Genomic DNA, 15040 nt, shown 5'->3' with positions numbered 1-15040 from the left:
GGAGAAAGTAAGTGTTATTTACCCCTTTACATAACATAAGAACCAGAGGTCACCCAATGAAATTAATAGGCAGCAGGTTTAAAAGAAATCTAAGTACCGTATATACTTGTTCATAAGCCAAATTTTGTTAGTAAAAAAGGGAAGCACCAGAGAAGGGGGTCGGCTTATGAACGGGTATAGAGAGGGAGAGGTGGGACACAGCCTCTCCCGCCAACAGAGGGAGCAAGGAGAGGCAGCACAGCCAGCAGAGCCAGAAGGGAAGAGGCGGGGCCAGAGTCTCTCCGCTTCTAGCCACGCTGCTCTCTGCCCAGCCTCCAAAGCAGCTGCAGGTCCGGGGCTGGCAGGCTGCAGCTGTGCCACTTGGTCCCGCCCCCCAGAGCAGGCTGTGGCCGCACCGCCCGGGTGCTGGAGCACACTGTGGCTGCACCGCCTGGCCCAGCCTGCCGGAGCAGGCTGTGGCCGTGCCACCTGGTCTGGCCTGCCGGAGCAGGCTGCGGTCATGCTGCCTGGTCTGGCCTGCCGGAGCAGGCTGCGGCCCCACTGCGCAGCCTGCCGGAGCAGCTCCAGCCAGGTCAGAGACATCCTCCCATAGCTCTCCCCAGATAAGGTGGGAAGGGATGGGATGGGGAGAGTGTGGGGGTCCCGGGCGAGGGGTGGGGTGATGTGGGGGGTGGTCACAGGGGTTACTCTTCTGACTCCCAGCTTCTCCCCACGAAAAAATTTCCCCACCAGTTGCTGTCCCGGCCCGTCAGGGTAACCAGCTGGTGCGCTGGGACACTCTGTTTACTTAGGTTTACCTCCGTGTGCCTGCGGATACTCAAGGTAAACAAACCATCTCGGACCACCAGTGGCTTATCCTGATGGCTGGGAGCCAAAGTTTGCTGATCCCTGAATTATAGGGTTGGCTTATGAACAGGTTATAAAAATTTTCCATTTTTACTTATCCATCTTGGGGTGGTCGGCTTATACACGAACCGGCTTATGATCGAGTATACACGGTAAGTACTTTTTACACAAAATACAGTCAACCGGAGGAACTCGTTGCCAGGGGATATTGTGAAGGCTGAAAGTATAACTGAGTTCAAAAAAGAATTAGGGTGGTAATAACTACAAACCTTGGATGGAGGGGTACAGTTCTTCTCTACACACAGGGATAGCTGAATCAGATTTGGACCCATGTTCCCAAACTGAGTCCTAGGCTCAGAGTCCTTGGCAGATCATGTGGTGGTGACAATTCCTCCATATGCACAGACAAAGGTTACTTAGAATGCCTTATTTCTCCATGATAGGCCCCAAGAGGAGCAAAATGAGCAAAAAGGAGCAAAATGAGCTGCACCTATTGGGTTCCACATACATCTTCACATGCATTTTTTTTTTCTCATTGTCATGTTGAAAAAAAAATCCTATATATGAAGTAAACCAAACAAATACTGTACTCACAAGAGAACATCAAAAGCCTAAGGAGCAGATTGATCCAACTACTTAAATGTGGAGGAGAGAAGCAGCAACTCTTTAGTTTTAAACTGGGGGAGAACCTGAAGTAGAATTATCTACTTCATATATTCAATATGTTCAAGTAATGCTGTCCAAGAAACAAGCAGACAAATTATACTAGCTATGCAGAACTAAAAAAGAGAAGAATTATTTCATACTATTTTATATTAAGCTTTTTCATTTCTTTGGTCACTAACAACAGATACAGCAAAATTATTTATCAGTATATTCTTAAAAATGTTTAAAAATCATCAGGCAAGATCTTTTTAATTTGTTTTAACATTAGTGACAAATAATGATATCTATTAAATTTTGCTCACCTATTGTCTGATGGCAGAAGTGAAAGTAATGCCAAAGCTGAAAGCTTTCTTCTTTCTGGTTGGGTAATATTATCCATGCGGTCAACCCACATTTCAATCATGTTACCAAGAAGCTGGTCCAACTGCAAAAACAAATCCCCGCCACAGTATTACATATAGTCTACAAATACAGTGTTAAACTCTTCATGTAGGCAAGTATTTCCCTTTATCTGAATACACCTCTACCCCTATAAAACGCGACTTGATATAACACGAATTTGGATATAACATGGTAAAGCAGTGTTCCGTGGGGGACGGACGGACGGGGCGGGGCTGCACACTCTGGCGGATCAAAGCAAGTTCGATATAACGCGGTTTCACCTATAACGCGTTAAGATTTTTTGGCTCCTGAGGACAGCGTTATATCGGGGTAGAGGTGTATATGTAAAAGTGAGACATGTTTCACATAAACTGAAATATTCACATTCAGGTTATTAGAAATTCAATTATTTTAATTTAGCTCTTAATTTGGATCATCTAATCTGATTTCCTGTATAAAGCAGGCCATTCAATTTCTCTCACTTACCCTTGTTTTGAGCCTAATAACTTGCGGTTGGCCAAACATATCTTTCAGAAAGGCATCCAATCTTGATTCCAAGACTTCAAGAGATAGAAATACCACCACTTTCTTTGGTAGTTTGTTCTAGTGATTAATTACCTCACTGTGAAAAATCTTTGCCTTAATTCTAATTTGAATTGGTCTTGACTTCAACTTCCAGCCATTGGTTCGGTTCTTGTTATACCTTTCTCATCTAAATTAAACGGCCCTTTAGTACCCAGTCTTTTCTCCCATTGAGGTTCTTATACACTGTAATCAAGTCACTTCTTATTTTCTTTTCTGATAAACTAAGCAGACTGAACTCTAAGTCGTTCACTGTAAGGCATATTCTTGGGCCTTGGTATCATTTTTGTGGCTCTTTTCTGCACCCTCTCCAATCTTTCAATATCCCTTTAAAAATGTGGACACCAGAATCAGACGTACTCTAGTATTGGTCTCAACAATACCATATACAGAAGTAAAATCACCTCCCCACTCCTACTCAGAATCTATAGTTTAAAGTTTCAGATTTATCTGTGTGAATTCATACTCTTCCATTAAGAATTAACTCACTGCACAGAAGCAGCTTTTAGGATGCTAGGCAATACTTTAGGTAAGTACACTATATTTTCACCCTCTGAGCAATGGTTTCATGGTAAATTTATACTATAATTCCACACTGTAAGCAAATCAAGAATTATTAAATTCTTAAAAAACTAGAAAAGCTATGCATTTTCAATTGTAGAGTAAACAGTTATGCTGACCACAACTGCTGGGCAGTATATTTAAAGAAGGAAAGTGCATCCTCTACTTTCATTTTGCTTTCTCACAGTTCCTTGGAATGTTAATTCCACCCAGGTGTGTGCTTGCCTTTCAAATGACTGACCTGGATGGTGGGTGTGTGTGTGTGTGTGTATATATATATATGTATGTATATATATATATATATATATATGTATGTATGTATATGTATATTTAAACCCATTTCCTTAACAATCTGAGGTGATTATGTGATTCAACTTCAGAGCTAGCATGCACATTTATCTTCAAGAATCAGAGTAATTGCTGACACTATAAGGAAGATTCCTATTCCTATTGAAGTCAATGAAACAACTCCCCTTAGCTTCAACAGAAGCAGGATCAGGGGAGCGAGAGAGAACTAGCACAAGCTGGCAGGCCAAAAGGGAAAAAAAGGAAGGTGAGAGACCGACAAAGAGAATGGATCATTTGATGGATAAACCCAGATGCTAATCTGAATGCAATGTAAGCAAAAAAAGCCCAAGTGAAGAGTGAAGGGACATGACGACTTTAGTGGATGAAGGTCAAGAAGGTGTGTGTGTGGGGGGGGGGGGGGGCGAGGGGGTAGTTGGAAGATATTTGGCCTTGTAATACAATGGCTATAAACTAAGCCCAAAACTCTAAGAGCACCTGGGGGAGGATGTACAGTCTGAAGTGTACTAAGATAGCCGGAGAGAATTGGAAGAAAATCATTCATATTAAACATGATTACAACAGACTTTACAGGGTCAAACTGGGTTTGGGGCTGCATCGTGCTAGGTATGGTACAAACACAAAAGATTACATGGCAGACTCACAGAGTTTACAATCTAAAATAACACATGACACATGAAGTTGTGGGAGAGCGGAACACAATCAAACATACAAAATTACTAGATACATACAAATATTACCAATTTCCCCCCCCAATAGTAGTAATCATCAAGTATCACCATATGCCCATTAATCAATCCATCATTAATTAGCTTACTTCTTAGAGGTTTTGAGGCAGAGGAGACTGACGGAACAGAAGTTAAGGAAGAGCATTTGATAGGGTTAAGCAGCTGACAAATTTGGAGATAAAGCTGGTATGTTTGGAGGCAGAGAGGGTGGGTGCCATGCTAAGAATCAAGAACAGACAAGTAAGGAAGGGTACAGTTACCCTGAAAGTAAGAATGAGCCTAGTGCAGTTTAAAAACAGTCTTTTGATACAGAGTATGAAGAAACGTGTCCTGAAATCAGCTGAATATTGTGAATAGTGTTAGTGAGGTAGGGTATACGTTGAGACTTGCATTTTTTTGTTCTTGAATATACATGATAATGAAACTCTACAAAAATCAGGTTCTTAATTTAGCGTATGATAGAGCGTTTTTTTGTTTTTTTAATTCACACTTATGGAGATGCAGGTTGAAACGCCATAATTAAATCTGCAATCTGCACCCATTATAATCCTTATTTTCTCACACTAGTTAATGTTGTTAAACATAATTTGAAAGTATTAAACAAACTGAGGATAAAACAAGAGCAGTGATATAACCAGGTGTTATTCTTGAAATAAATGTGAGTTTTACTTTTTCAGATATTTCACTAGTATTTTAATTTTGAATGAGACTGCTGATAGTAATGAAAAAAATCAAAACACAGGAAATTCCCTGTGGATGGGTAAATAAAGTTCAGCTTTTCTCTATGCAATAATATATTTAGTGCATGGCAACACAGAATATACTCTACTAACAGTATAGGAGCTACTGTACATAAATCTGCCAGCAAATTTTGGCAAACTGATTTCACATAGAGGAACCACTTTTACACGCCTTTCAATAGACATCACATTATTTTGTGACTGTATGGAATATCAGATACCATACATTATAGGAGAAGGTAATTAATATAGGCGGTGATTATATGTGCTTGATTCTATCCATATTCATTTTAAACAAAGTGTTATCATCAAAGCTATAATACTTTCAGAAATTACAATATAAAACTGATGGGACAGCACAGTTAGGAAAATTCCGATTGCCTGGCAGAAAAGGAAAATGTGCAGAGCTACCAAAGAACAGAACTCTACACATCAGATCAGATGCTTGACGGAAAACCAAAATCCCAGTTAGGGAATTACAATGTAAAGCAGTTTGAAACTAGTGAGACTCAGTGTTGTCCCCATCTTAAAAAAGGCAGTATGAAATATGGAGAGCTGTCAGATTCAAACTAATTCAACTATATTGTTCAAATGAGGATTTAGTTTGTCTGGTAGAATCTCATGAACAGCACTTAATGTGATTCTAGAAGCATTTCTCAAATGCGGACACAGATTTGTTTTTTTGCGGCCACAACAGCATGAGCAGAGATGAGGGGGAGGGAGGGAAGCAGCACTCAGCTGTTGCTCCTGAATAGCTGTTACTGAGGGCAAGTGAGATACGCCACGTTGGTATTTGCGCTGGCGCCACCAGCAGGAATCAGTGTCTTGCACCACGCAGCCTACTCAGGGGCTCCAGGCAGCGCCTCTGGAAACATGTGGGCCCAGTGTGTGCAGCACTGGAGGCAGTTCTTGTCAGTGGAGGTGGCTGCCGTGTTTGGTCGCTGGGGGGGGCTCTCCTGAGCAGCTGCCCCGCTCCCGCCCAGCCAGAGCACAGGGAGCCTGGGACTCCACAGGCATCTGGTGAGTTCCTGACCCACCTTCCCCAGGCCGGGCTCTTCCTGAAGGGCCGCGAGATGCAGGGACAGAGAGATGGGTTTGTCAGAGCGGTCACCAGCAAGAGTTGCTGACTGCACTCTGAGACCACCAAAAAAGTGGTTGTGCGGACTCCTGCTGTAGACCATGTACGTACTGGGAAAAGGAGACTAAGGACAAAAGGTGAAAGAAACAGAAGAGAAAAAGCTGAAGAAAAAAACAAAACAGTTTGGCAAATTAGCAGGTGAGAAGCTGTCCAACAAAGGCAGCATACTCAAAGAGAAGGCATAAAACGGATACTCCATTCTATTACTAACTCTCACAAATAATTACCTCTTCTGAGAACCCTAGTGCTACAGTTAGTTGTGGGAGTGTTGAGCCCCATTTTCACCAGGCCCAATGTTCACACAGCTTCCTTAACTGTCAGAACTGTAATTCTGTACTTTTGGATAAAATGTCACAGGAAAATATTAAATAGCCTCAAATCTATCTGTAGCTATTGGGGGAGGGGGGCAAGGGGAGCGAGGTAGGAGGAGAGAAGAAAAAGACAATTGATGTCACACATCAAAATACATGGACATGCCATATCCTAATCTATGAATCATGCAATTACACTGCCACATTTGCTGTACAACTAGACAGAATGTGTTATTTAATGCCATTTCATATTAAATGGCTACCCTAAAAAACATATAATTTATTTACTGAGCTCCAATCACTGAAGTATCTTGATTCCAAAAACTGTAAGATTTCCAAGCCCTGATTCTCAGTAACAATGTAGTGGAGAGTAAAGATTCCCTGATTCAGAGCCACTTACCCTGGTGAAAATTAGGGCTACACAAGAACAGAAAAAAGGAACCTTATACCAGTGGAGGATCAGTCATACCGGATCACTGCTCTGCCATGGCCCCTCCAATCTTTACCCCATCCCCAATGGGCCCTCGGAAGGCACTCAAAATACCCCTTCTTTTACCTTGGATTGTGGGGTGGGGGCTGGAATAGGAGGAGCTACAGCCATCTTCACTAGCTGTATACCAGTGGAACGTTCCCCTGCACCTGGGGAATATTCTGTTGGCCATCTTTGGGGTCATTAAGGTTGTTTTGCATTGCTTATGCAGTGCAAAATGGCCACAGTGAACTGGAGAATCTGTATTACCTCTGCTGGTAGATTTTTGCTTACTAGGCACTTTTAAAAATGTTTGTTATTAATTCCTTTTTATGTTTATTACTAATCTTCATTATTAAAGGAAGCCTTTCATAAATTAGTGAGTTTTGCATCATGATTTGAAGGCTATCAATCTTAGACCCAACCTGATCACCTGCAGGAGGGTTATTCTGCAGCTGATAGCCTTCTCTCAAAAAGGCCTTACACATCCAACTCCCAAGAGCTGTACTCTAGATTAAGCTATTCTGGGGGATTGTGAACAGATAGAAAAAGCTGGGCCCTCATCCACTGAGGGCCTTGTAGAAAAGATCAGGGCCTTATATTAGTTCCAGAAGCACAAAAGGAGCCATAAGAACATGCAGAGCATTGGGGCAATCAGTTTTCAATATTTCTTCCTTATTTAGGAGGCATCCTGCTGCATGCTGCACAAACTGACATGTGTTGATCTCACTGTCACACTCTACAAAGTGAGTTACAAGAGTTTAGGCTGGAGGAGCTTAATAGATGAGACACTATGGCTAAGTCCTCATAAAAGAAAGGAAGAGAGAGAGAGCGAGAGAGAGAGAGAGAGCGCCTCAGATCTCAAACCTATTCTGCTCTCAGTGCAGTATATTCACACATTAGTGTGTGATTAGTTACTATACAATGAATTCCAAAGATGGCTTCAATTGGTGTTAGATATGATGCAGTCATAATTATTTCAGACACAGCGCAGAACAGATTGACTAAAAATCACTCAAATAGGTTTGGGTGGGAGAATGCGTTTTGCTAAACTAAGAGGCCACTCAAGCTTTGTGGCTTCTAAAATTAAAGCTGGACCAGAACTTTGGGGTATTAAGTTTAGTTTGTAGCTGGCAAAAGTAACTTCAGCCCTTGGCTGATCAACTTCCTTCTTCTTCTGGTGCTCTAGCCTAAGTTCACCACCAGTAGAAATATGAAAAAGCCAACTGATGGTATCTTCAGATGTTGCTGTGCAGATCTTTGTCACTGCAGGAAGGGCTTGAGAAGAGATCCTTTGTCAACATGACTTAAGAGTCATATAAGCAATTGCAAAATTCAAAAATAAACCGAAAAAGGAAAGAGAAAGAAAGTTGCATGAAAATACAAAGAAAAAAAAAGGGGGGGGGGGGGGAATAGCAGATGGAAAGCCAAAAAATAAATGCAAAGTAAAAAAGAAAACAAAACAAGTAAAGAGGTCCCTCTACAGTAACTCCTCATTTAAAGTTGTCCTGGTTAACATTGTTTCGTTGCTGATCAATTAGGGAACATGCTTGTTTAAAGTTGCGCAATGCTTCCTTACAACGCTGTTTGGCATCAGCCTGCTTTGTCCACTGCTTGCAGAAAGAGCAGCCTGTTGGAGCTAGCTGGTGGGGGTTTGGAACCAGGGTGGACCAGCAGCCCCCCCCAGCAGGCTATCAATTGTCGGGCAGTTCAGGTCTCCCTCCCCCCACTGCAGTGTGGTGCTCCTGCCCTCTGCCTTGGAGCTGCTCCTGGGAGCCTCCTACTTGCTGTGGGGGGGGGGGGGCACAGAAGAGGGGTGCTAATGTCAGGGTGTCCCCCCGTCCTGCTCCTTTACCCCATTTGGCCATCTCCACAGAGCAGCGGGGGACACGACAGGGCTCAGGACAGAGGGAGCTTGCTGGCAGCAGCTGCTGTCTCAACTTGCTGATCAACTTAAAAAAGCAGTGTACTTAGAGTGGGGTCAGTGTACTTAAAGGGGCAATGCAGTCAGTCAGTCAGTCACACACACACACACACACACACACACACACACACACACACACACAGTGTGTGTGTCTCTCTCTGCCATGCTGTCTCCCTTCCCTCCATTCATGCTGCCTTGTACAGTGTGAGGCTACATTAACAACAATAAGTTAACCCTTGAGGGCTCAGACGAGTGCTGGTTCATCATTTAGCAGTAAAACATTCCCTGGGAAATATCCCACCCTCTTCCACCCACTTACTCCACCACCTCAACCAAGCTACACAATCATCACTGCCGTGTACAGTATTAAATTGTTTAAAACGTATACTGTGTATATATATATAGTCTTTTGTCTGGCAAAAAATTTTTCCATGGAACCTAACCCCCACTATTTACCTTAATTCTTATGGGGAAATTGGATTCACTTAACATCATTTCGCTTAAAGTAGCATTTTTTCAGGAGCATAACTACAACATTAAGCGAGGAGTTACTGCACCTCATTGTTTCCTGTTACTTACTGTTTTATACTTCTGCTGCCAACATATCTATATAACACCCATTTTTACCAGCACTGTGTTCTTCTTTGTGATGTCCTAACACACACTATGTATTTGCCATGTTATTTGTTTTCCACTCTTTCAAGGACACCATGTCTATATAGGGGATTCCCCTTGAAAAAGACATTGATGTTTACTTGAGTGGTAAAATGCTTTACAAAACAAAACCTTCTCGAAGTTTTTTTAGGAAAATTCATGAAGGAATGAGAGAGCCCAAAGTGCTTCTAAGTTAAAGACAACTGCCAACATTACAAGTTTGCTCAAACTTTGCAAAAAAAGAAAAAACCCACAATCAAGCAGAGACTAATTTTGGAAAAGATGAAGTTTCAGAAAACAGTTATAATTGAAAATTCGTGCAGCTTTCATTATACTGGGAGCTACTAGGCACACACTATAATCATTTCATTTTGAAACAACCAGGAAAAGAGGTACAAATAACATGGTCCTTGGAATAGTTATTTTTGTACTAATGTGAGATGAATGTATAAAATTAAATGAATGCTTTCATGTGTCACATTTGAAAGCCAAATATTTTCTTATATAAATGAAAGTGAGGTACACTTAATTGACTTGGCTTTCCTTGGTTTAAAATAATGAGATGAATGCTCAATTTCATATTGCCTTAACATGCAAACTATGGTTAAAATTGTATCTTTTTAAAAAGTTTTTTCAATCAGCAAATGTATTCAGCAAATCATGATATAAAACGTGATTCAATACCAGGTAAATTATTTCTTTCCTTATTCCTATCAGTACTATCACTGATTAATTGTTATCAAGTGTGCTGAACAGTGCTGATCATAGGCTAGGGGACCTCCAAGAAGCAGGATGGTGACTGCTGGCCAATGGCAACAGTCCTTTGTCAGGAGGGCTTCCATTGGTGAATTCCCAACATTTCAAAACATTCAATGGATATTTGTTGATTAGCTGGCAGGGACCACCCACAAAGGGCAGCGCTGGGCTGAAGTAAACCTTTCGCTCATCTACCCTCTGTGCTTCTGTAAAATCTGCAAAGGGATCTGGTGATGCTTCTCTCTGTAGAATGCACATGTGGCAAAGAGCAAGTGGTGAAATTCTGGCTTCTTTGAAGTCAATAGGAATTTTGCCATTGACTTCAATGGAGCCAGGATTTCACCCAAGGTTGTTCTTGGGTTACTGTAACTGCATTTCCATATGTCAGCATGCCTGGATTTATGTTTAACCTCAACTCTGAATTTCCTGTGAATTTGTAATGTTTGTTTTGGGAATAAATGCAACATTCTTGTACTATTTTTAAGCTGTAAATTACTAATATCTCAATCTTAACTCCATCTTAATATAGTTTTTATTTTTGAGAAAATATTTCTAGATATTACATGAATGTTTATTTCTCTCCATATTTATGAGATTTTACACAAATCTAGGGCAAGTGGAACAGGAATTTCTTTGTATTCCTTTTCTGCACACCAAAAAATAAAAAGCCTATTTCTATATTCTGGGCCATTTTACGGTCATGTGACTAGTGCCCTCTCCCCCCAGCCTGTTGTTACAAGCCCTCCTTTGCTAGAGGGTAAAGGAAAGAAGTGTGTGAGAGAGAAAGAGAGAAAAGGGGAAAAGATTGCTTTCCCTGCACCCAATACAGGTTTATAGTTGGGTTATCTTTCTTTCTTCCCCCAACCATTCCAGAACACCACTACTCCAACTCCTCCCTGTTTATAATCTCTGAGATTGTGTCAGGAAAATGAATCCTACAGGTGGGCTGGTTTGCACCACCCAATAGCTCATAATAATCATGTTTCAATAGATTATTCTTGGGATGGGAACTGAAAGCCCTCATCTGCCTAGCTGGTTTTGCCCAACAGGTTATGGTAATAAGGGATTTCTTAATTCATTTTAGAAGCCTTGACATGCCCAGGACCAGTTAACTGGTACGCAGCACATGGGATATACCAGAATATAACTGAATGGTAACTGGAATTGGTTCAATTCTTCTAATACAATTCAAGATGAGGTGGGTGAGGTAATATATTTTATTGGACCCATTTCTGTTGGTGAAAGAGACAGCCTTTAGAGCTTACAGAGAGCTCTTCTGCATGTCTAGGATGGCTTGTTCAGAGGGTTGCCTCCCCAGCATCACACATCACATTAATTTGGCATCATTGCTTGAATGGCCAGTGACTACCTACTAAGAAGGACAGCTTGGGTTCATTTTGTGTTGGTGGTTACTGACATTCTCTATAAGTGAATTACTGGGGATTTGCCAGGTGAAAAGAGGAAGTGGTATTATACATTGCCGTGACCAGATCTATTTGGGAGCTATGCACATAACTGGCATCGCTAACAAGATCACTGAATAGTTTTTGTTTCCAGTGGGAAAATGTTCCAACAGTTGCTTCAGACTGGGCAAGGACCTACAGTAATGCCCTAGCAGCCACTGATCCGAGTTGCATGGGAGGTTTGGTGTCAGAGAAGTAGTCTGCTGGTGTTGAATATAAAAGGTTTTGTGCACGTTCTTCCTTTGCAAGAGCTGGCCCTGACAAGCAATTATCCATCAAGTTCACAGAGTACACCCTTGCTCATTTCTACTAGGGCCTCTGACATGGCTGCCATAACCACTAACATACAATTCACTTCATACCTCACGCCTTGGAGAGTGTGATGAGGTATACAAACCTCACACTGGGACAAAAGGGGTTAAAGGACTGGGCCCAGCTAGCCCCATCCCTCCAACCCTGCAGAGCATACTCCAACTGGAGACCGAGTTGAAAAGGGAGCAACCCAGCTAAGAAGGCTGTAGAGAAGTACAGACCTACCCTGCAGGCTCCTACCAAAAGGGACTAGAGATGCCTATGATGTAGTACTGTATGCTGAGCTTGGTTGGGATGGCAATTTTGTTTCCTTTTTATCCGCACCCCACCCTCACTTCTCTGGGACAGAAGCGGAGGGAGCACTGATAAGAAGTGATCCAGGGAGGGTAACTCGGAGAGACTGTCCCCCCCAATAAGGATCAACACTGTTTACCCTCCTAGGGCCCTGGTTTGGAGCCCGGTGGAGTGGATGGGCCTGAGTTCCCCTACCACTACGCCACAACTGAGTGGACATTAACCACTAGGCCACCCAGTCCACAGTGTAGGATGGCCAGGTGCCCAGTTTTCAACCGGAAAGTTTGGTCGAAAAGGGGACCCAACAGCGTTTGGTCAGATCTACTGACCGGACACCCAAAGTCTGGCTACTGCAGGCAGGGGAGATTGGGAGGTGCCAAGTCATCACCCATGCCAGCCCCCACTCAGCCAGGGCCACCTCCTGCTTGCACCAGGTGGTTGCAGCTCCCAGCCCTGGCTCTGCAGGTGAGTCCCTCCTGACCAGGGCAGGGGGAGTTGGGGGGGAAAAGCAGTGAGCGACAGGGGGAGGGGGTAAGAGGAGTGGATGGGGGCAGGGACTTGGGGGGAAGAGGCAGGGCAGGACCTGAGGAAGAGGCGGGGCTTTGGGAGAAGAGGCGGGCAGGGCATGGTGCATATATTGGTGATGTGGCAGCCCTAATCTTTCTTATTGTTGTGTGGGCTTTTGGTAGCACACAACAGGGTAAGAGTTGGAAATAATACTGATTGAGATTGCCTTTTCCTCATTTTTTTTAGGCTACTCCTGCTGGGTGAATTGGCAACATGAACTTGGGGGTGACCAGGTACAATGTTAAAAGGATAACTCACTACCAAATCTGAAAGTCTGTCCTTTTCTCTGCACTTATCTGACCTGACAGCCAGTGGACAGAACACCAAAGTTTGTAGACTGAATAGCTTAAGGGAGTGAGATTCGCCATCATGTTTGACACCACCTCCTGTAAACCCAATTTCTAATATCACAAAATTGGGCTTTAGATTTCGTGAATGGAGAGAGGGGAGGCAATCAGAGAACATAACCACCAACCAGTTATGGATCAATTTTGAAAAGCATACAGCATTGCCAACATGCTTTGACCCCCTCTCCCTAATATGTAATTTTTCTTTCCCCACGTTATAGCTCCTATTTCTTCTTTTCTCTGCTTGCTTTCTGTCTAATAAGGGCCTAGCTTAGCTGGCAAAGAGACATCTACCTTTTGTAAAATTACCGAGTCTGACCAGAAAGGCAAACTAAAAGCAATGCATTAAACAGACTGACACTAATTGTTTGATAGGTCACAGAATGGCTAAGACAACCGGAGCTATGCCATAGTTTACCAGCAGCTAGGTTGCAAGTGAAAAAGATACAGGAAGAATGGGATCTCTTATCCCAGACACAGTCCTGGTTATTGCTGATGTATGCCAGTACATTTGAAGCTAGTGGCATCTGTGGCAATTCATCATGGCAGCATGGGTTAGATTTTCCTCCAAAGGGTTAAATTGATGGGAAGGGTGGCTACTGCTCTTAATCTTTCAGTGTTCAAGAGTAGGGGAAATAACCCTTTGTGACACACTGTACCTCAGAATGACACCCTGTAACACCCATATTCATTATTCATATATGGTTGTGATATTTCATGTAAAACATGCCATGTAAGGTATCATATGAAAGTCATGATCTGCTGAAACCGGCTGTTCTCTCCAAATGTGTGTATCATTAGTGTGTATAAAGTTATGCGATTGTGCTATGGTTGTTACTGAAATGTGCTGTCACTTTGTTAGTGATACACAAAGAATCCCTGCCCAGGTGGGCACTGACCACTCATTAATCAACTGTGTGACTCAATTATGCAAGCACCACACAATGGGAACTGATCATTCACAGTGACTTAGGGCTTGTCTACACTGGCACTTTACAGCCCTGCAACTTTCTCGCTCAGGGGGGTGAACACCCCCATCCCCAAGCTCTACAAGTTTCAGCGCTATAGCGTGCCAGAATAGACAGTGCACCAGTGCTGGGAGCCGCGCTCCCAGGACTGGTAGCTACACCCCTTGTGGAGGTGTTTTTTTAAGAGCGGCAGCGCTTTAACATTGCCAGTGTAGACAAGCCCTCAGCAAAGCCCACCAGGACATGCCTGGGCTAGAATCTACCAGAGTGCCAGGCACACGGGACAAGGGTATAAAATGAAGGACAATTGCAGCAGGCAAGGGCCTTTCTCCTCTATCACCTACACTGGAAACCATCAGGACACCAAGAAGACAAAGATCATCTGAGGAGACTGGTCCAGACTTCAGGAGGCAAGTCTGTACATTAAGGTCTGTAACAGCCAATGGGGTGAGAATATTGCTTTATTCAAATCCTGTTTAGTTTATAGAATATAGATTGGGTGCTTATTTTTATTTTCTTTGGTGACCATCTCCGTCCTTTTATGCCTACCACTTATAACCACTTAAAATCTATTTTTCTGTAGTTAATAAAACTGCTTTATAGTTTACCTAAAACAGTGTGTTTTGCTTCAAGTGTTTGGGAAACCTCAGCTCAGGAACAAAAGCTGGTACATGTCTTCTCCACATTAACGGAGGGGCAGACTGGGTTATAAATGTACACTGAGGTCAGGCTTCTGATCAGGGCAGGACGGTACAGCTCTGGGGTCTTAGGCTGGGAGCTGTGGGGAATTGGCTGGAACCTCTCTGTTGTTGGTTCATGAGAAGAATTCATGTAACTGCCTGCCACTGGATGTCTGTGTAAGTGCTGTACCTGGAAAAGTTTGCAGCTTGTCACAAGGTCACAGTGTGAGAGGAAGTCCAGGTTGGTAAACCAAAGGGCCCAGCAGTACCCAGTTCCAGGTTGCACCCTGGGGAACCCCTCACACCCTTCCCTAAAAATTAGACATCTGCCTGACTTCTCTTAAAAG

The 15040-nt window shown here is 43.0% G+C and overlaps 1 protein-coding gene across 5 annotated transcripts in view; it reads right to left on the bottom strand.

Annotated features, from left to right (window-relative positions):
- The window catches only part of IPO11 (importin 11), a 253163-nt gene that overhangs the window by 72831 nt on the left and 165292 nt on the right, over positions 1–15040 (bottom strand). For all 5 annotated transcript variants that reach the window (XM_034773322.1, XM_034773326.1, XM_034773323.1 and 2 more), the window contains exon 28: positions 1815–1936. In XM_034773322.1, coding sequence (XP_034629213.1) covers positions 1815–1936 — 122 coding nt within the window. The remainder of the gene's footprint in view (positions 1–1814; positions 1937–15040) is intronic.

The sequence above is a fragment of the Trachemys scripta genome, chromosome 6 (genome assembly GCF_013100865.1).
Source record: "Trachemys scripta elegans isolate TJP31775 chromosome 6, CAS_Tse_1.0, whole genome shotgun sequence".
NCBI classification, from domain to species: domain Eukaryota; kingdom Metazoa; phylum Chordata; order Testudines; family Emydidae; genus Trachemys; species Trachemys scripta.
Note: the sequence above shows the minus strand (reverse complement) of the source record. Positions and strands in the feature narration are given on the sequence as shown.